The sequence below is a fragment of the Hypomesus transpacificus genome, chromosome 20 (assembly GCF_021917145.1).
Source record: "Hypomesus transpacificus isolate Combined female chromosome 20, fHypTra1, whole genome shotgun sequence".
Taxonomy (NCBI): Eukaryota; Metazoa; Chordata; class Actinopteri; order Osmeriformes; family Osmeridae; genus Hypomesus; species Hypomesus transpacificus.
In genome coordinates, this window is record NC_061079.1 from 2,230,444 (window position 1) to 2,252,647 (window position 22,204).

General features: G+C 42.8%; 2 protein-coding genes across 2 annotated transcripts; one reads left to right on the top strand and one right to left on the bottom strand.

The window, feature by feature from the left end:
- Positions 1-3,016: 3,016 nt before the first annotated feature.
- trappc14 (trafficking protein particle complex subunit 14) lies at positions 3,017-16,156 on the top strand. Its single transcript, XM_047043176.1, has 12 exons — positions 3,017-3,532; positions 4,272-4,367; positions 4,582-4,711; positions 4,825-4,911; positions 5,065-5,185; positions 5,339-5,486; positions 6,263-6,345; positions 7,165-7,316; positions 7,547-7,683; positions 12,683-12,761; positions 13,542-13,656; positions 14,009-16,156. Exons 1-12 carry the CDS (start codon positions 3,017-3,019, stop codon positions 14,163-14,165), a joined length of 1,821 nt encoding a protein of 606 aa, XP_046899132.1. The 3' UTR covers positions 14,166-16,156.
- zgc:152891 (uncharacterized protein LOC767741 homolog) lies at positions 16,063-21,991 on the bottom strand. Its single transcript, XM_047043175.1, has 15 exons — positions 21,890-21,991; positions 21,210-21,383; positions 20,836-21,082; positions 20,355-20,436; positions 20,073-20,162; positions 19,656-19,771; positions 19,330-19,502; positions 18,988-19,131; positions 18,551-18,754; positions 17,839-17,925; positions 17,565-17,734; positions 17,329-17,450; positions 16,916-17,016; positions 16,639-16,809; positions 16,063-16,469 (listed from the first exon to the last, which is right to left on the bottom strand). The coding sequence occupies exons 2-15, from the start codon at positions 21,366-21,368 to the stop codon at positions 16,290-16,292; spliced, it is 2,046 nt and encodes a 681-aa protein (XP_046899131.1). The 5' UTR covers positions 21,369-21,383; positions 21,890-21,991; the 3' UTR covers positions 16,063-16,289.
- Positions 21,992-22,204: the final 213 nt, after the last annotated feature.

Below are 22,204 nucleotides of genomic sequence, written 5' to 3' on the forward strand. Positions count from 1 at the left end.
ACCATCAAGGAACTAAAGAATTGTTATAATGAATGTATCAATAACAAAGACAAAGGGATAACTTTGGGTAGTATAATGCACTCCTGAAAATAGGATGTTGAGTTGTTTTGAACAGTTTCACTAAATGAAAGTTTGAAAATAGGTCATTAATAATGCAGCATCTGGCTGTTTTGTTTTTGAGGGTACTGTTTGACATTTCAAAGTCTTACCTGTTAGAGAAACGTTTACCAAGTATGTTGAAGCAGTCTGGTACCTGTCTGTGCTGGTTTTGCACGTTTTAGAAATAAACACTTTGTTTGAACTGTTTGTTTAAAATACACTTGTTCATTTTAAAGCTGTTAACTCATGAGTTCCTAAAGAGCATTAATTCCTGTGTGTGTGTGTGGGGGGGGGGGGGAGTTTCACTTTTCAAACTGAAGAATGAGTCATTTTTGGTCTGTCAGAAAATTTGGGGGAAGCATGAGGCATGAAATCACATCAAGAGTCAATGTAAATGTCTATATTCTCCCTGTTTAGTGAACTTGTTAACTCATAAATTAAAATGTTTCTTTCATAGCAGGCTAACCACTCAGTAGTATCTGTTTTTTTCATCCAGGACATTAGACTGTTTTTCCTCTGCACAAATCAGGAAAGAAAACAAAAAGTAAATGTGATTAGTTTTAGAAAAATTCAGTAAACCGTTCCAAATAGCCAAGGTATTAGTTTACACTATGCAGCCCCGCCTTAATGCTCTTGAGCTCCAGGGGTAATTTATACATGTTTAAGGATGTATGGTCCCATGAAGAAATACAGCTTTATGGCTTCATCTGCTGTGGTAGGTGAGAGTAAAAAGTTATCTGCCATTATAAGGCAACATAAGCTGAATACAGTTTCATCGCAAAGAAATTGTCCTTTCTGTTGGCATTCTTGTTTGCAAGCCTCCACTGCTTACTGAGAAACCCCTTTCAGGTGATCTTGTCCTCCAAATAGATGAGGGATAGTGTACATTAGAATTGGACGTCCATTTTGAGCTATTGCATGTCTGCTGTTGCGGATAATGTGGATATTCCACAAATGTGTGACTTACTGCAGCTCTTCCTGTAGAAGGAAAATACAGGCTACACACTCTCTCAGACAAAAAACAGGGTGAGTGGGAGTATGTCTCACACACGCACACACACATTCTGCGTTCTCTTAGAGCCCCACCTGCTTTCGATTCGTTGGTTGTGATTACTGGCCCCGGAAATGTATCTATTACTGATGTGGCGATCTGTAGCCTACTCCATCGTAAGAATCTCTGCATCTCTGCCATTCTGACATTTTCTGTTCCGAAATCTGCGCGAATAGTGGCAGCTGTCCCCATCCTCTTCTCAACTTCTGCTATGAAATAACTAGCTATGATTTTGGGATTGTGGTTTTATTGGCATGAAGCCAAACCATAAGTGGCTTAAAAAGCCATCAATCGCTCCATTTATGCATATACTAATACCTCACACTGTAGTGTCACCAAATTAAGTTCAGACATCGATGGTCTCCTGCTGGCTATGCCTACTACAACTATATTAGAATCATTTGTAGTGATGCAGTGCACATGTAACCCCCTCTATTTCGTCTGCGTTGTGTATATATATTTTTCATAGTCAGGAGATGTGCGTCCAGTTCGGTAGATTTATTCACCTGGTACAAATGACAATGATTTGCGATGTGGTGCAGCAGTGTGGATCACACAATTCAATGGGTGACGCATCCTCTGAACTCTGACCAGTGGCGGTTTTAGACACATTTTACTGGGGGGGGGGGGGGGGCGTGTTTAATCGAGGGGCACATTAAAAAACGGAAACAAATTATATTTAAACATTAAATACTTAAATTTTGCTTTACATTAAAATGATACAAACAGCTCTGGCTCTCCCGCTTCCAGCTCCTCAGGTACCTTGATATGTTTCTCTAACTTTTTTTATTTACTCTGGCAAAAAAGGCTGCAATGTCCCTTCTTAGTTTCATGATGACTACTAGAAGAAAAAAAACGTGTTAAAAAAATATGTATTTATTATTCAGTTAGCTCAGGGGGCCACGGGGGGGGGGGGGGGGGGGGGGGGGCAGGGACATTTTTACAGGGACACTGGCCTGTAGGCCCCCGTGTAGAACTGCCCCTGACTCTGACTGTCAATTCAAGTTGAATTACAAAGTACAATATAAATAGAAATTACAATATACAATAGAAATGTTCAAAGAAAATACAAAACATGTACCTGGTACAAATGACAATGAGTTGGGACATGGTGCAGCAGCATGGATCACTAAATTCAATGCTAATGTAAGAGGGAGATTAAATGTTAGCTATCCACATGTGTTCTTGAACTTCGACAATATATACACTCAGGTCGCTAAAACAAACACACTATTTACACAAGGACAGAATGTGGAACACCTTTTCATAACTAGTATGAATTTAGGACGTTCAGCCATTGTATTCTAAAACAATAGTGCAGTGCCATTGATGCAGCTGGTGAGGACAGTTCTTCTGACCAACTATTTACTTTATTAGTCAGTGCAATAATTTACATTGATAATCCCAGATAAATATCCCAATCAATGTTTGTAAAATCAACGCAGTTTAACCGAAAACACAAACTGATGCATGCCCGCTGAATTCCATGTTTCCTGCTCTTGTGTGCTTGCTATAATAACCACTGCAGAAGTCCAGGTGTAACAACGTCTTTGTCCCAGGGGATCAATACAGTGCGACTCTATATTCGAATGAGAACTAGAATTATGAGACTTAAATAAGAGGTCCTCTCTAAGATGCTCATGAAGTAGTCTTCATAATATAGACTGCTTCCGATTGGCGCATTATCAGGTCTTGCACATCACTCGGATGAGAGGCAGAAGGCTGCGTACGTGCACTGGAATCTAGGATGCTACTATTAACCTATAACGTCAGAGATATAAACTCTATAAACACCGTGAAAGGATGGTATTGATCAGAACGTCCCGTAGGACCGCGTTGCCTGTGTAGGGTGTAGCGTGAGCGGTGATGGTGCGCATGATGGAGTCGCAGTGCGAGTATTACATGTATTTTCCCGCAGTTCCCATCTCCGACTTGTCAGATCCCGCTCGCTACAGAACCTTACCCCGCCGAAGCCACCTTTACTTGGGGGAGACAGTGCGGTTTCTCCTTGTGTTGCGGTGCAAGGATGCGTCTTGTGGAGGGACACCGACAGAGCAGGGTACTGAAAACGTAGGCGGCAATGAAGGGTCGTTAGCCTTCGGTTCTGAGACCGCAAGCAACCGGGCTTGGCGGGAGCTTGCCGGGTCCCTATGTGCTGTGGCCAACGTCAGTCCCGGAGAAAGTCGACACCGGTCACACCACCTACACCATGACTACCAGAGCAGCGGGGACGAGGGGACGGACGAGGCCGAGGATGAGTACGTTGCCGCAGCCATAGGCAGGGTGGATGGAAGATGTCGCGGTTTCGGAGACTGCAAACCGCTTCTCATCCACAACAGTACGGGGAGTGGGGCGAGGGAGTTCCGCAGGGCTCCGTTCCAGGTAGAAAAAATGTGGTTTATGATTTAGGATGAACAATGGTGACCCATACGCTTCCAGTTCATTAGCCTTAAAAGCTTTGTCTACTGCAGCATGCTCATTGTCTTGAAAGTCATCACGAGGTTATGTGTCGAAGGTAAACATTTGGGTTATCCCTTGTCAAGCACTATTTTTGTTTCATGTTACAGTTTAGATACCCCATAATAGCGTCGCAGAAATGAAATCACAGCCAGCACTGAGCAGATATCTCTGAGTCATTTGTCAGATTTCTAAAAAATTCCTGAATTTGAATACACTAATGTACAGTGCCCGTGATTAAGATATCAGTGTAGGGGTAACACACAAATACAGATTCCTTGAACTAGAGATAGCCTAGTGCATAGCGCCCGTGAAAGAAATTGGTGTCACACACACACAGATTCCTGGAATTATTGATACGCACAGTGCCCGCGATTATGTCGGTGACACACAGATTTCTGGAATTATAGATAGATAGTGCAGTGCCCGTGATGCAGCTGGTGATGACAGTTCTTCAGTGGCTTTGGTACTTACATTTACATTTATGTAAATTATTTGGTTACATTACATGACAAATGATTTTTGTCTCGGAATCCATTGCCCTATCTTGGTCCTTGTATTTCATCTTCTGATTTCCCCTTGCACCCCCAAAACTCTGTCCATCTCCTTCCTCTCCACTTTTCATAATTCCCCTTATCGCCCCGTCCCTTCTTCACATCCCTAGTCTCCACTTGATGAGCCGGTAGTGTTGACCGATGAGGTAATTTTCCCCCTGACCGTTTCTTTGGACAAGCTGCCAGTCAGCACCCTCAAAGTCAAGGTGAGATGTCAAAAGTTAAACTTGACTGACATCAACTTGGTTTAGAATGCACTGTATATTATAGAATATTAAGAAGTAGTGTTGATGCAATTAAGGATATATATATGTTTTTAATACTTTATACTGCATTTACAGTATTGAAGTGCCTCATTATCAGGTCCGCTTTGTATGTGTGTGTGTGTGTGTGTGGGGGGGGGTGGGGGGTTGGATTCAGGTGATGGTGACGGTTTGGAAGAGAGAAGCAGAGAAAGCAGAAATTCAGGAGCATGGCTACCTTTGCATCCTTCAGCAGCGTATTCCCACACAAACCTTTCGTCAAGATCTCAACACCTTCAAAGCACAGGGTTAGACACACACACCTTTTGTCAAGACTTGAACATTTTCAAAGCATAGGGTATATACATCTTCACACACACTATTTCTCGCCATATCCCACCTCTCCTCATTTCCCTCACAGTGAGCACCACTCTGACTGTGCTGCCTCCTCCTACTCTTCGCTGTAAACAAATGACGATCTCTGGGAAGCACCTGACGGTTTTGAAAGGTATTTGTTGAGCAGAACTCTGGAAGAGAAGCCGATTTGATCTTGCCCAAATTAGCTGGAGACAAATTAGTTAGGTTTTTACCTTCCTTACTTTACTTTCCATCCTTCTCTACCTCCCTCCCCCTATCCCTAATTACCTCCCTGCATCCTCAGTGTTAAATGAGTGCTCTCAGGAGGAAGTCTGTGTGAAGGAAGTGAGAATTCTGCCAAACTTCAACGCTTCCTACTTACCCATGATGCCGGACGGCTCTGTGCTTTTGGTTGACAATGTGTGGTGAGTGTGTCCCAGACAAACTGTAGACTAACTCTGTGTATGTGTGTGGGTATTCTGTGGACAGTCAGTTAGAGAGAATATTGTGTTTGTGTGTTTTGTAATTTTTTGTGAAGTGTGCTTCAGCAGGTTGTTTACATTTCCTGTTTTCTCCAGCCACCAGTCAGGTGAGGTTGCCATGGCATCCTTCTGCAGGATGGAGAGCCTGGCCTGCAGCCTTCCCAGCATGCTCAGCGCTCTGGAGGAACATGACTTCCTGTTCCAGCTACAGTTGAACGACATGCCACCGGACGACTCCAGTGAGGTGTGTATTTGTATGTATTTCGAGGTGTGCCTGTTTGACTGTGTGTGTGTGTTTAGAGACGTATATGGGTGATTATGTTTCTCTGTGAGAGTGTGTGTCTCAAAGCATATTTGTGAATGTGAAAGTATTTACAAAAGGGTTGTTTCATAATTCATTCCATTGTAAATGTTTCTGCACTGTAAAATGCATTTGTCACAGGGATTATAGGAGGGTGGATCCAAGAGCCAAGGAGACATGGCAGGATTGCAGCATCTGACAAACTGAACACAGACTTTACTGAATACGATGGCAGGGATACTCATGTAACACATCTATACAGTTACAACAACCGACCAGGACTAAACCCAAAATAGGGACTTAAATACAAAACCAAGCAGAAACAAGCTACCACAAACAAGCAGACACAAACATACAAACACTTAACAAGACACAGGCGCAGGAAACAAGACACACACACAAAGGCAGGGAAAACCATTTTCTGATCATGAACTGGGCCATGGTCGTGACAGCGCTACAGTAATTGTGATGTTATTGCAGCACTGTCGTTAAGACACTGTTGTTTTGTGGGTGTGTTCATGGGTGCCAGAGAGTGGAACAACAGGATCTAAAACACAATTAGCAGATAAGGGACACATTTTCAGGTATCACAAGAAGTGTTGTACTGCGAAGTGCTGCTTTTGGTATCCTTAGGCCGGGCAAACAAGACTAGTTCGTAGGGGTGAAGCTTGAAGAGGAGTAGTATGTTTCATCATCGACATCCTCTTTGTCATCTGCAGGGCCTAGAGGTTCCACTGGTGGCTGTGCTTCAGTGGTCCACACCCAAGATGCCCTTCACCAACTGTATTTACACACACTACAGGTACAGGCGCCACTCCTAGTGCTGTCACACAGAGATCAAACACTAGAAGTTTTTGTCACAGTTACAGCCCCCTTGTTCTATGGGTGGAAAAGAGGGGGGTGAGCAGCAATACACCGTGTTGTTGTAGTATGAGGAATCTATTTAGCGATGTGCATGCAGAACAAGCAACCATCAAGACCAAGTATATGGGTTCAGAAAGAACAAAGTTTATTTCCATTACACCATTTTTCTATAACAAAGGATAAACACACCAAAGAACAGGAGCAGGGAACTAAGGGGAGGACGAGAGAGTTGATAGCAAATGAACTAAACAAAGAAAACCCTCTTACTATCTAATCCTACCTGACCTAATAGAGAAAAAACCAAATCATCACAACATCCCTCCTAGCCTACTCCTCAAAAATGCACAGTGACATTCATTTGTATTCAAGCCTAGTGTTGTAAAACCTGCATAATGTCGATAGACTTTTTTTTGCAAGACACTGGCACAGTAAAGGCCAAAAACAACATGGCTTTGAATGGAATGTGTCGATTCCACAAGACATTTGTGATTTGTCTGTCTCCAAATCTGCTTTATTGGCCAAGTAAATAAATACAAGGGATTTTGTTCTGGTTTTCACATTACTCTCCACGTACTTGCACATAAAAAGACATAAGTTAGAAAAAACAATGGCAAGTAAGGTAAAGGTAAAAAATGCCAGATAATTCTCTGACCCAACAAAGATTAGTCAGGTTATGTTGTACATGATTGCATCAAGGTTTTATTCTGGCAACTCAGGTCATGTTCTCTGTTCTACACATCCTTAATCCTGCCCCTAGACTTCCCTGTATTCGATTGGACAGTCCACGCTTCGTGATGACGGCGTGCTGCCCCAGCACCGTGAAAGTTCAGGAGCACTTCCTGGTCCGCTACACACTGCTGAACAACCTGCAGGACTTCCTGGCCGTCAGGCTGGTCTGGACGCCCGAGGGTGAGGAACCTCTAGGGATTATTGTCAATGTCATTGTTTTAGTCCAGTGTAGATACTTTGTTTGTTATTTTTGTCCAAAAACATACACCTTAAGCCCGCTGTGAGTAAAAGTGTCAATGTCATACATAAAGGTGGATGGGGTCAAATATGAACCTCTTTTACTAAGTGGAGCTTAATGGCATGAAAAAACCCGCTAAGGGCCATGGTTAATGTGGTTTTTATCCCTGTAGGTCGTGGTCAGAATGATGATGCTGCTCTGGGACCTGTAGTCTGCCACTCCCCCCTCAGCAGTCTTGGTTACTGTCGTAAAGGCAGCACCATCTCCTTCACTGTGGCCTTCCAGATCCTGAAGGCTGGACTGTACGAGGTACACACGCACACCTGACAGACACACACAACTGGGCCCTGCACCATAAAGCAACCGCAACCGCGCTAGGCAGTATCACAACGGTGGTTATCAATTCCTTAACTCAACCCAGGTTTCCCCAATGGAGTGATGAGCGCGTTCACATAAAAAGGGACGTGTTTGCAAAATAAGACCAATTACAAACATGGACAAGGCTAGAGCGCCGTACTTCACCCAAGAAGATTAATTTTAAACAAATAAGAAGAATTTAAGTGCATAATTCAAGCGAAAAGCAAAACTGTTGCTGCTTACAAAAAAGGAATGTTGGGAGAAAATGGCAGACTGTGAATGTGTAAGTTAATGGCCTTCTCAATATTACTCATAAGGCAGTAGTAGATCTGACTCTAAATACAATAGTGTTTTCCATTCAATTAGATCCATGGGATCTTTGACAAATGGTGATGCCATTTTCCATGAAGATTTTGGTTGGTCAGTAGGCGGTGCCTTTATGTGTTGATCTGTTTTCTCGAACATAACCTGCTACGGAGCAGGTTAGGTGTTCAGCATGAGTTACCATGGTGATCTATCTTGGTAATAAGTGAACCACCGTTGTGACACAGAAAATCTAGAGTTAAACCTGGAGGCTGAGGCTACAGCTGTCTTTGTCTTCCTCTCTACTTCTTTCTATTCTTCCTTATCTCTTTCCTTCTCTCTCACTCACTCCCCTTCTCTCTCTCTCTCTCTCTCTCTCTCTCTCTCTCTCTCTATTTCTCTCTCTCTCTCTCTCTCTCTCTCTCTCTCTCTCTCTGTCTCTCTCTTTCTTGGTGAGTTGGTGAACTCTTACAGGATTTGATTGTTGCCACTTGTGTTTACCAGTATGGATGACATGCATTAGAGTGCAGAATGTATTTTGAGAATGAGAATGTGTGTAGAGTTTTCCTGAAAAGTCTAAGTGAGATCTGTAAATTGTGTTTTACCATGTGAAATGGTTTAAGGACAAGCACAATTAGCTAAATGAGTTCAGGCAACTGAGAACTTTCTTCAGCCAATGGGTTTTAGTGTTTTAGCAATTGAGAAAAACTGTAAAGAAGGCTGGTGGAAGGCTGGCGATTTCACAGAGCTGTTTATAGGTTCGTTCGACATGGACTACGGCTGCATTAAACGACCGGCGAGAGTAGCCGGTTGCAGTCGGGGAGGGGTTAAAAACGCCTCCTTAAAGTCGGACATTCCTGTTTCTCGTGGTTTGCTGCGTTGACGTCAGTCAGGGCCAATCAAGCGCTGTTTGCTTACTTTACTTTATTTATAATTAAACTGAGTCTTTCCGTTAGTGAAGAGGCGGACTAAAACCCTCTCTTCAACACATTTTTTATTCAATTAAACAGTTTGGTCCGGATTTGAGCATTGGCGAAAGTGAAGGTGTCAGAATAATTACAAAACAGGTGTCAAAGTTGTCGTGTGTGAGTCTGGCCAATCAGGAAATAGCTGTGTCGTCATTAGAACCCGTGCTGTTGCTCTTGAGAAAATGCGCCCGGCTATACAGCCGGCAGTTCTCGAATCGATCTCACAGTACTTTGATGGCTACGTCAGTGACCTAGCCTCGGTGCCGTCTCAAATCCGGACCAAACTGTTTAACCAGAATTCACTGTTTCAAGTCAGCCGCCCTGCTGCCGGCTACAGAGCTGCATGAAGTCAGCTAGGCTATTGGTGCACTTTAATATTTCTGAAGCTCTTATCTTCTTGTTTATTGTTCCTAGTAGTCTTTTTTTATGTCTATCTCAATCATTTCTCTCAATACCATGGTGTTACGAAATAACATTAAATGCAAAGCTTGATTTATTTATTTTGATTTGATTTGAGGTTCTAGAGCTGCCTACTGGAAGCGTAATTCTTCTCTAGTCAGGCATGATGAACTGAGGACAAGGATCTCATTCCTGATACAATATTACTGGGTCAAAGCATCTTCAGATAAAACATGTTGTTTAAATTGGGAGCTTCTGAAACAAGTAGGTAAATTCACAGCAAAACTGAGAAGACGGGGTGAGATGATGGGGGGAACCTATTGTAAAAGAAATGTGATGTTCCATTGTATTATGCAAGACAGCTTCTCAGAGGTTTTTCTAATAGAGCTTACCAATTTACAGACTAAATTAGACAACATATATAAGTAGAGAACTGAAGGTTCCTTTATTCGTTCTAGAAGGAACTGGTTGGAGCAATGAGAACAAAGTTCAGCTTACTTTTTAGAATAAAAAAAATGATCTTAGGAAATAAACCATTGATTCGCTGATAATTAATGGTAGGTTGACAAACAATCCAAAGGAAATCACTTCATTTTGTGCTAGCTTTTACTCTAATCTTTACAAGCCAAATTACTCAAATTCTGCCTCACTTTTCTTTCAATCCCTACAAAATGGCAAAATTATCTCTAAAGATGAACAACTTTCTTATGACAGCGTTATAACTCTTACTGAAGTAATTGAAGCAATTGGAGGCCTTAAAAACAAAAAACAGGAACAGCTATGCTGACAGCAGAATTATATAACAACTTTGTTGAAGAATTGGCTCCGTTCCTGATTGGGATGTATTTGGAGAGTATTCACTCTGAAACTCTGCCCACTAGCTTAACACAGGGGTTACTCACCTTATTTCCTAAACCTGGAAAAGATCTTTTGATAAATAATTGGCGTCCCATCTGTCTCTTAAATAATGATTACAAGGTATTTGCTTTGATTTTGGCCAAAAGACTAAACCTTGTTTTAGATTAACGTTCTTTTTGGCCAAGTAAACTTTGTAGTTTTTTTCACATACTGTTGCAGCAACTACTGACGTTAGAAAAACTACAACACCACACCGGATCTAGCTAGACCGGAAACAAAACAACAGGCACGACTGAGCTATCATCGCAGCATGTCCAGTCTGAAATACCACTTGATGGCCAAGCACACAGCTGATGCGAATTCTCCGCCCCCTTGTCAAAGCCAGTCGATAGCAATGTTGTTTTCAATTTAAAAAAAACTTTGCACTAAGCATTCCGATCCACTTTTCCATGTTGATAAGAGCATCAAAATGAGAAAAAATTATGGGACAAAAATAAATCAATGGACATTTAGAATAGATAAAAATGTGCGATTAATTGTGATTAATCGCGAGTTAACTATGACATAAATATAATTTATAATAAATAAATATAATAAATATTTTAATTGTTTGACAGCACTAAAATAAATGTGAATTGACCAGGCTTCTGCAGAGCTGGCTAACGACACATTCATTTGAATCAGGTGTGTTGGAGCAGGGAAACATCCAAAACATGCAGGACAGGGGGTCCCGAGGACCAGGGTTGGGAACCACTGACTTAACCTGTTCATTCACACCTTGTCCTTTGTGAGGTATTGTTTGCTGTTTGCCACCATTACCAAACCTACTTAGTAGTTACAAGTATTGTTCTCATTTTGTAAACACTTCTGTCTTTTTTACCTGTACCTGATTTTTGGTTTACTTTCCTTTTTTTGCTCCAATAAATACCCCTGCGCTCTGCGATTGGATCCAGTCAATTCCGTCTTTTGGCATTTATTACAATTTGGTTTGGAACAGGAAAATTAGACACCTTTCAGAAATAAATCATTGATGTACCTTCAGTTTTGTATAATTGGAGTATTTTGTAAATAACATCCCATGGAAGAAAGTGTGGTCCTAATCGCATAAATATTTTATGACAAATAGGGTTAATGAAGTATCTTTTTAAATTGTTACACCGCTTTTATCCCGTTAAGCTTTATTTAAAAAAGATGTTTCCTGACATGCAATCCAGGTGTTCATTTTGTGGCATTGATGATGAATCAGTGCTTTAGCTCATCTGGGATTGCACATATACTGCAACGTTTTGATAAGTCATTCATTCTTACTAGAAAGCTTCTCCTTATCTTACAAAGATGTGTTATTTGGCTGTTATACCTTTTCTGACCATTTAAAGAATAAATATGTCTTAAAGCATCTTTTTCTTTTTCTAGCTAAAGTCTTTATACAAGAATGGAAGTTTCAGAGTACTAAACCTCTCTTTTACATGTTATTGTAAACTAAATGAAAAGCACATTACAATGCTGTATACACAAAACTGTAGTGCAACTACAAAATCTAAGTCAATGAGAGATTAATTCTGCCTTCAAAAACATTAATCGAGCATTTCCATGGAATCCAATTCAACAGTCTCTATACAAATAGATACACGTAAATAGTTTACATGTAGCAAGTGATACAAAAAGACAAACTTCAGCATCAGTGTGTTTGTATGCACTCTTGATTTAAATACATCATAAAGTTCATCATAAAATGCAAATCAATTTATAGATATTTTTACTTGCGTTTTTCTGGATGTTTTATTATTCACTTTCACTATTCAAATAAACCTACCATTACAATTATAAACTGATCATTTCTTTGTCAGTGGGCAAACGTACAAAATCAGCAGGGGATTCAAATAATGTTTTCCTTCACTGTATCAACATCATTAGAAACAAGTGTGAACCATTTTGAGTTGTGTGTAAACAATGACCACTGTGCTGTAATTGTGTCTAACTTTTGTCACCCTTATTTACCATTTTGCAAGACAAGTGCATCACAGTGTAAAATGTGTGTGTGAGAAAGTTTCCAGTTTCGCAAAAAGTCAATGACCACTTGCAAATTTACATTTAGTCATTAGCAGACGCTCTTATCCAGAGTGACTTACAGTAAGTCCAGGGACATTCTCCCAGAGACAAGGAGGGTGAAGTGCCTTGCCCAAGGACCTAACGTCATTTTGCACGGCCGGAAATTGAACCGGCCACCTTCCCACTCCCTAACCGCTCAGCCAATGGTGTCTAACTACCTGAACTTGTTTACGGTTGATTTAATTGTGTTTTAGAAATTGTAAAAAATGCTAACTCTCTCTCTCTCTTCCCCCCCCCCCCCCCCTTTTTCTTTATTTCTCTCTCTTTCCCCACCTCTCTATTGCTGTCTCCCCCCCCCCCCCCCCCCCCTCCAGTTGAGTCAGCATATGAAACTCAAGCTCCAGTTCACTGCATCCGTGTCAAACCCTCCCCCAGACGCCCGTCCCCTCTCCCGTAAGACACGCCCCTCTTCCTATGACAGCCGTGCTGCGCCCCAAATCACTTGTCTTCTATTTTTACTTTTTGTACGTATTGCAGCTGCCCTTAAAAAGTGCACACTGTTGCATGTAGTCTGCATACAACTGGGACACACAGCTTTGTCATAACGTTGCACCTTGAACTTTGACCCTCTTGCTCATACATCACAGGTCGTTCAGAGTTTGAGTATTGTAAAAAAAAAAAAAAAAAAAAAAATCGCCGACCTCCCCGGAGACGGCGCATGCTGTCGGGAAGGCAACCTGGAGATCTCTGCTGTTGTTACTTTGTAATGTACAGTCCCAGTCAAAAGTTTGGACACACAAATGTGTCCAAACTTTTGACTGAGACTGTAAGTAGTTCAGTTGATGTGATGTATCTTCTGCTGTGTAGAGGATTGTGGGTCAGAATATACAGAAAAGCAGGCTGGGTTGTATATCTCAAAAAGCAATCGAATGCAGTAGGACATCCTGGTATATTTGCCATACTGCATTTGGCATACTATGTCTTGGGACATACACCCTATTTTTCTGGCATAATATGGTACTATGGGTGTGTGGACACACCTCCACTTTTCCATAAGACACGCTCCCGTAAGACATACCTCTCCCCATAAGACACAGCCCTCACCCATTGCTTGAGATGTGCATCATGTAAGAAAATAGAGACGTGTTACTACACTAATCGATGCATTGTGCACGTGTCAATTTTCGATTCCGTGTGGCATAGCTGTGTGATCGCACTCCCTTGTGTTGACAGGTAAGAACAGCCCCTCCAGCCCTGCTGTGAGGGACCTGCTGGACAGACACCAGGTCAGCTTGGGGAGGTCCCAGTCCTTCTCCCATCAGCAGCCCTCGCGCTCACATATCATGAGGTACACACGCCCATGCACGCACGCACACACGCACACACCTACAGTTACATACAGGCACATCCTTACACGCATGAACACACAATTGCACACATTCACCTATACATATTCACATGCATGCCAGCAAATCTGTACATTTGAAGATTGACGTTCAAGTTTTTGACGGATGAGTGTGTTTGTATGTGCTTATTTATGTGTGTGTGGTTCTGTGTGTGTGTTTGTTTATGTGAGTTTCTGTCTGTGCCTGTTTATGTTTGTGCATGGGTTTGTTTGTGTGTTTGTGCTTGTTTGTGTGTGTGCATGGTTTTGTGTGTTTGTTTGTGTGTGTGTGTGTACGGTTCTGTGTGTGTCGCAGGACGGGTAGTGCCATGGAGAGGCGAGCCATCACCCCCCCTGTGGGATCCCCTGTAGGCCGGCCCCTTTACCTGCCCCCACAGGAGAAAACTACTCTATCATTGGACAAGATCGCCAAGAGGGAGTGCAAAGTTCTGGTTCTAGATTCCATCAGTTAGAGGGGGGTGAAAAGTAGCAGGGGGAGAAGGAGGGGAAAAGAGAGAGGAGGGGTGAGAGGGGAAGAGGGAACAGGGCAGAGGGGGAGAGATGTAAGGAGAAGTGTACAAGCTACAGTGAGTGTGAGATCAACGCCTAGGGTAACAGATTTGTGGAACAGTGAAGGTACAGTTTGTGAAGAAAGGCAGAGTTGTGTATTTGTCTGCACAAGATACACACTGTGAAGACTGCAGTCTCGTGTCCTATCATGTGACATATGTGACCTTTACTTGAGGTCATTAACCCGGTTTGATGTAAAAGGACAGAGGGCTCTCTCTCTCTCTCCCTCACTCTCCCCCCTTCCCCCACACACACACTCTCTCCGGGCTGTATAAAGACAACCCCGCTGTAATATTTCATTTCATTCTGAGACAGGAAGGACTGTGTGAATGAGTACAATCATGTGACATGCTGTTACTGCCATGCATTATGGGAAAGTGAGGTGGCTGTCCTGTGACTGTATGCTGTCTATTGTATAGTAACAGTTTTCAAGTTATATACAGTATATCTTCTGAGCGCCACTGGGAGAAGCTATGCTGTACATACCTTGATGTCACCTTGTTACCTTTACCAATTTGATTTAATTTCTCAGATTTTATCCTTGTTTCCTTCATCGTCCTGGTTGCATGAAATGGTTATGTCACCATGAAAACCGCCACAATTAATTTGTCTTAGTTGTTTCTGCACGTTTGAACTGTTTTGAGATCTGTATTGGCAGTATTTTAAACTTTGGGACTTCTTTTGTTGTCAATGTTTAACAGTGAAAAGCTTGGTGTTGCTGTGACTTGTGATATAAATGATATTGTACACATTTGGCAGACACTTTTATCCAAAGCGACATGCAGGACAGGAAGACCTGCGACCTCTTGACATTACTTAAGTTTAACTACCTCCCTTCCTCATCTGTGACATCACCTTACGTATCTCCACCTCGTTTCATATTCTGTGGCATCCCCTTGACATTATATTATGTGTCTCTACCTCCCTTCATCTTCATTGACATCACATTTGTCAGCACGTTATATCCACTTCCATTCATCTTCTGTAACATCACCTATGAGATCCTCTCACATATCTCTACCTCCTTTCATCTACTATAACCTCATGTATCTCAACCTAACCGATCAATAAATGAAAGATTACACTCTTCCGTTGATTACCAATGAACCTTTAAGTATTATGTGGAATTAACTTGCTCATGGACACCATCATAGGGCTAGTTTTGGCTAACTGAATGCTTTACGGTGGATGGCAAGATAAGCTATATATTTGGCCTCTTAAGTGGATTTAAGTCTATATCAGTTGATTGTTGTGTATAACTTCACTAGATTAAATATACATATTTTTTAACAAATTGTGTGATGACTTGGTTTTACAAGTGTTCACATATTTAGCTTGTTTTAAGCAGCAACATTTGATGCTATTGGATTTCTGATAATTGAGGGTTCTGTTGCAATAGGTGACGGGTTGCTGTTCCCATGAAATCTGAACCTCCACATTGTGATGACGTTGTTCTCAACCATCTAGTCCCCTTTCATCTTCTGTGACATCCTTTATGATGTTCCCCTATGTAGCCCATTTCTACCTCCCGCTATCTACCATGACGGTTACTATGACATCGCCTTTTTGGAGAGATCTATAAGGTTGAGGAAAGTTGAGTGAGGTAGCCTTTATCTTTCAGCTGTGGGGAAAAGAGGAAACGGGATGAGGAAGCTGGGTGACATTCCACAGCAGATATTAGAGCCTTTGTGTCTATGTTGTCCTAGTTTTGCATCTCTGGACAGGCAGGTGATTTCCCAAAGCATTGTGTAGCACTGCATATCAGCAAACTAATTAAAGGTAAACTGCTTAACTTCACTGTGTGTGTTTGTTTGTTTATTTCACCAAGGAAAGGCAAAGTAGTTCATGGTGTCAAAATTACATGACGTAAAAGAAGCAAGTTGGTTGTAACATACAAAGCATAAATCAAGTAATAAGTAAAGTAATGTCTTAATTTTCATACTTTTGAAATACAATGCGTGTGTGTACATACTAGCATGCCCGTATGCAGGGTCTGCACGTGTACATACCACATTTAAGACAACATCTCATATAGCTGTACTGTTTTCTATTTGGTCAGGAGACAGGTACGGGTAGGGAACCTCTAGTTTCCGGTTCCTGTTTGTGATGTCATCAGAAATGGCCCTGAGTTCTGCCTGCACTTCCTCCACCAGCCTGCAGGGGGTGCCGGTGCTAAAGAACGGCTCCCGGTACTGACACAGTGGCACCTAGAGGAGGAGGATAGGATGTACGTGTGTGTGATCATGCCTTAGCTGCAGCCGAGGGAGAACAGGGAGCCACGGAAGGAGGTAGAGCGAGAGAGAGGATGTGTGTTTGTGTGTGCAAGTTCACTGTAAATGTCTATGTGTGTGAGTATGCCTGTGTGTCTGATCTTACGTAGTCTCTAGCAGGGACAGACAGCATAGACAGGGTGATGATGACGCTGCAGGTGGAGTTGACCTCCGGCAGGAAGGAGAAGAGGTTGTCCTCGGTTACCGTGCCCTTAGTCTGGGGAGGGGGCTGGGTCATGGAGGCCGGGCAGTTGGGCATCCAGAGGTCAAAGTCCATCTGGGACACATACACACGTTATTATAAATCTAATGACCTTGTTGATTTGCACAGATACACACCTCATGCATTTTTCATGTTATAAGTGTTGCACACACACACACACCTGAGAGAAGTTGACGGCAGCATGCAATGCTGAGCAGCTGAAGATTACCATGGTAACAAATTTGCTGAGTTCCATCATGGTCTGGAATGACTGAGGGCAGCCTGAAAAAGTTAGTGTTTCAAAATTGCTATTTTCTTTTTGGTCACCTGTTACAGGTCATAATAAGCCATTTGCAACAAAAGTCTTTAACGTCACTCTTTCAAATTAAACCTCGATCCCGTTGTAAATTGAATGCATTGAAATTGAATTATACACAATCATCACATATAATTTCTATGGAGTGACTATTAACAAGTCCGGAAAGATGGGGGCTGTTGGAGGGAGCGGGAGTGGCTAGTGGAGGGAGTGGCTAGTGGAGGGAGTGGGAGTGGGATTGGCCAGTGGAAAGAATCAGAGGGCCCTGTAGAAGTCACCTGACTGTGGCTTCTGCAGGAAGCCATGTGTGTAGATCTCCATGATCCAGCTCTGCAGCTCCGAGTCCTGCTTTACACACTGGTCTCCATGGTAATACAGCTCCACCAAGCGCAGCACAAACCTTGGAGAGGACATGTAAGAGAACATGCGTGCCTCTACGTGCGAGTGTGTATGCATGTGTGTAGTTGTACGTGTCCTTGTGTGTGTGTGTCTGAGTGTGTGTGTGTGTGTGTACCTGTGCAGAGCACTCCACACTCTCAGGGCGTCCTGAGCATAGTAGCAGTGTGGCAGCGCGGCCAGGCCCCGGTCCTCCAGGTCGTCAGGTACGCAGAGCGAGCGGTAATGGAGACGGGCAGAGGAGCGAGACAGCATCGCTGGCAGGGAGGCCAGCCCACAGCCAATGGCCTGGTGCACACACACACACACATGCTGCTGGTCATCTACTGTCTACACTACACTGGTCAACTACTATCACTGGTCATCTACTCACTCAAACACTTTTCCTGTACCTTGTCGAAGACGCCATTGGGGGCCAGCAGTGAGGCCCTGGCCTGGATGTTGATCTGAAGTGTGGTTCTGATGTGTGGCATCAACAGCTACCACAGGGGTCACCATCATCAACAACAGTAACAACAACAACCAACCAGTCACTGTCAAGTCTTGTCCCCCCGCACCAGTTTATTTTGGTAGACGGCACAAACACAGTTCAACATACTATTTACATATTATTTACATGTACAATTTTAAATATTATTACTAATCTACAATGGCAGAAAATAATAGTGTACATATGTGGAGTGTATGAACAGCATCAGAGTTTCTTATGTACTAGTATTATAATTACAACAATACGCTTTTCTTATTGGTCCAGAGATGTTCTCAAAAGTTAACAAATCCGTTTGGATATCTCCTGAAAGTTCGCAGAGGTAAACAACTCCACAGAGTAGCTTGATATGTTAACTCTGTAGCTATGTGTGATATGTGGTGTCTGCTCCGGATTCGCCGTGTTTGATTTGGGATCTTCCCATGTATTGTTGTAGTATATAAGAAACCAAACGTTTACTCTTCGACAGGTCAGCAAACGCTTTGTTGCCTCGATTTGTTAAAACGACCTACCGTCTCGGTTAACAAACGTTGTAACAAATCTCTACTTACAAAGGCGTTTGCGGACCTGTCGAAGAGTAAACATTTGCAGTTTGTTGGATATGGTAACCTATTCACCTGAAACAACGGGTGCACTTCCGGCAGCTGCCTGAGGGTGGCAATGCAGTACACCTCCCCCAGCAGGTGAGTCCTAAGGAAGTGGGAGGCCAGCTGGTGGCACTGGAAGTCTGCAGAGCGCACCCACATCTTAGCCAGCAACCAATCGCACGCAGGGTCAGAGGGCAGAAACACTGGGTTCTGAGGGCCGGGGTTCTGCTGAAGCTGGGGGGGAGGAGGATGGATAAAGAAGGAAAGGAAAAAGAAGAGATTAGAGGCAGGGAAAGCAAATAAAATAATGGAAGGAAGAGAAATAAATTAGAGGAATGAAAGAGAAGGTTGCCTGTCAAAAGCCTGTTAAGCAAGGATTATAAACCGTAGCTCAGTGTAAGTCTCCGGCTGCAAAACACTGACTTGTGTGTGTGTGTTTAGTTTAACTCTTTGTGGTCTGGGCTTACCTGGATAGCAACAGGCTTCAGCTTGCCCTGCTGGTCCAGGTGCAGAAGGCAAAGGGGAGCAGAGAGATACTGCTGCCTGCCGTTGATCACGTTAGCTGGGACATCTTCCAGCACCTCATAGTCCAGCAAGAAAATAGTCCCTTTCTTTTGCGCAAACATACAGGATACACAAACAGATATCAGTGTTACTGTTCCCCGTGACCCTTTGATGACAAAAAGTGCACAGGCAGACAGGAACATGAGAATATGAGAATGGTGTGTTTGTGTATGGTGAGAGTGAGTGGGGGTGGAAGGGGGAGCATGGTATGTATGTGTGAGTGTTGGCATAGGAGCCTTCCATACCTCCAGCTCGTGTTCCAGAGTAGAGGTTTCAGGGAGAAAGGGGCGGAGCATGTCAGAAGTGACCGCCATGTTGGGTGGGAGAAGGCGTGTCTGCCGGATCATGAGTGGGTTGCAGCCATTCTGACACTGGTAGCCAAAGAACCAGTCCTCTCTCCAGTGTGCCTGCACATACTCTGAGGAATAGGACGTGGCACGTGTTTGTGTGTAAATACGTCTCTGCAATTTTGTTTATGTGTTTGTGTGTGTAGGAGTCATACTGACCAACAGTGTTCTTTATGCAAGTCACTATTTGCATGTGTGTGTTTGTGTGTGTGTATGAGTCATACTTGCAATGGAATTCTCTCTCCCGTTGTGCTTGAAAAAGGTGTCCAGCTCTTCAAAGCTTCTCCAGGATTCAGCTCTCTCAGTAAAACCTCTCAGATAGTGTAGGTTGATCCCAGGGCTGTTGGAGAAGGAAAACAAGGGGGGGGGGGGGGGCATAAAAAGGGGGTGACAAGTGGACAAAAGAGATTAGAGTAAAGCTCTCTAACTACTAACATCCCTAACTACTAACATCCATAATAAACTATTCATTTCTAGCTATTAACACCTAACAACTAACATCTCCAATGAACTAATCATCTCTAACTACAAACAAGTCTAATAAACGAATCATCTTGTACTACTAACATCTCTAATAAACTGATCCTCTCTAACTTCTAGTATCTCTCATCACTAAATCATCTCTGTTTGGCAGAGCTCACCTCTGTCTCGTGTAGCTGAGGTTGGGCCCCAACTGGCTCACCGACGACACATCCACACAATGTGGAGCTCCCTCGAAAAACACACGCCACCTACCAGACAGACCATGCTATGAGACAGGTCTTAATTGAACTCTGATTGCTAAGACAATAGCAAAATGGAGGTACAGTCACACAGTTTATTTTCTATTTTCATTTTTTTGTACGTGCAGAGGCTGGGTTGGTGGTGGGCTGAGATAGAGGAAGCTAGGAAATATGATCTTCTAGAGGAAGGAGAAGTAATACCCAATCTTTTGTTTTTGGTTTTGCATCTCTTTGACTCTGTGGTCTCTCAGCTTCGGCTCTGACTCAGAGCTTAACAAACATACTGTTGAATTAAGAGAGAGAGTCTTTATAGACAAATATGATGAATAATTACAAACCCAGATACCCATCTATCCACAAGGAAATACACCCACACACTACACATGCATGCACACACATGCATTGATATACACATTTATGCAAACACACACATAGTATCTATTGGAAACAATGTGGTAAGCATTTAAGACATTTCTTCACTTCTTCTTTGACTGCAAGCTAGGTTTCTGTTTCCTGCCTTTGGTACATGACATCAGCATGGCTACATCCACTTCTCTGTTGGCATAGGACATTCATCTGTTTCAATACACCCCATTTAGTTCCTACTCCTTCAGTGTAAGTTTTCTTTCTTTTCTTTTAAAAGATTTCAATCAAATGTTGTGAGTATAGGAAACAATCATACCTGTTCCGTTCCTCAGCTCTACCTCACCCTCTGCAGACGTCAGCCACCGGCCACAGGGGAAGATCTCCTCAGCGTCCCCCACTTTGGGCTGCCCCTCCCCATCCACCCCACCCACCCCCAGCCTCTGTATCCCCACAAAGCAGCACTTCCAGGGCAGGTCAGGGAACCCTGGTCGGGGCTCCAACCGCAACCTCACCAGGACCACATGCCCCAGAGAGCAAGACGACTTTACTTTAACCACACATACCTGGGACAGAGATGTAAACAATTGCTATCCAAGAAAGTGTGGGCCAGCACACCACACACAAAACTTCCTGTCATTTTGATGCAATTTCCTGACATTTTGACATCGGATGTGATGGGGAGAAACTTACAGATCCAGGGAGGAGGTGCTGGTCGGCTAAGCTTATAGACAGAGGCAGGGTCTCTCCCTCTGAGCCAATCAGAGCTATCCACAGGTTGCTGTAGGTTCCACTGGTGAGACCAGGTGAGGTATGAATGCTCACCTGGAATTCCTCCATAGGACTGGCCATGAGTCGTACCGTTTCCTGTTAGATAAATGAATGAATCCAACACAAGTGTGTGTTACATTCGACTTTCGACGTACATACGTGTAAACTAAAGAGCAATATTTAGGCTTTAGGCCTATATGCGCCCCTAACAAGTTACATTTGTTTGCGTTTGTGTACGATTTTAAATTGCATTGATGCTATACACGTTATTATTTTACGATACGCCTACATGTTGTAAACATTTAATATAGGCCTACTGTCTGCATCTGACAATAAAATAATAAAACCGGCTTTATTAGTTAAATCATTTCTTTCATGCTATTTCATTTTCAGTCCACGGAGTTCCAAGACTAATCTTTTCGCGTTGTACAATCTAACTTTGAAAAAGATTGAGACGTTTATCGTTCATTTCCACTCGTTAAATTCAGACTCTTGTTTACGAAGAGGCAATTGTCATTGTGACCGTTATGCATGAATACCTGGGCTAATTAGTTAAGTTTTACCACAATTTAAAAGCTAAAAACATCAAAGAGGAAACTTACGTTATGAGAGTTGTAACATGCATCCAACGTCCTCTTTCGTAGTTCTCTGCGTCAACAGCGGTTCATAGCTCACATCTGCAAATATGAGTGGGTGTGTCTGTGCAGTATTTCCCGGTAATTAATCAAATTTTTGAGTTCGGCTGTGCCCAGAGGCTGATATTTGATGTACGATGTGTTTGACGTACCCTGCATCACTAACAATATTAGACTATTATTATGACAATATGCCACGAATAGTAGGCATACCTATACTTGTTCATGTTTTATTATTTTACAACATTGAATCACAATGGATTTAATTAGGCTCATTTTACA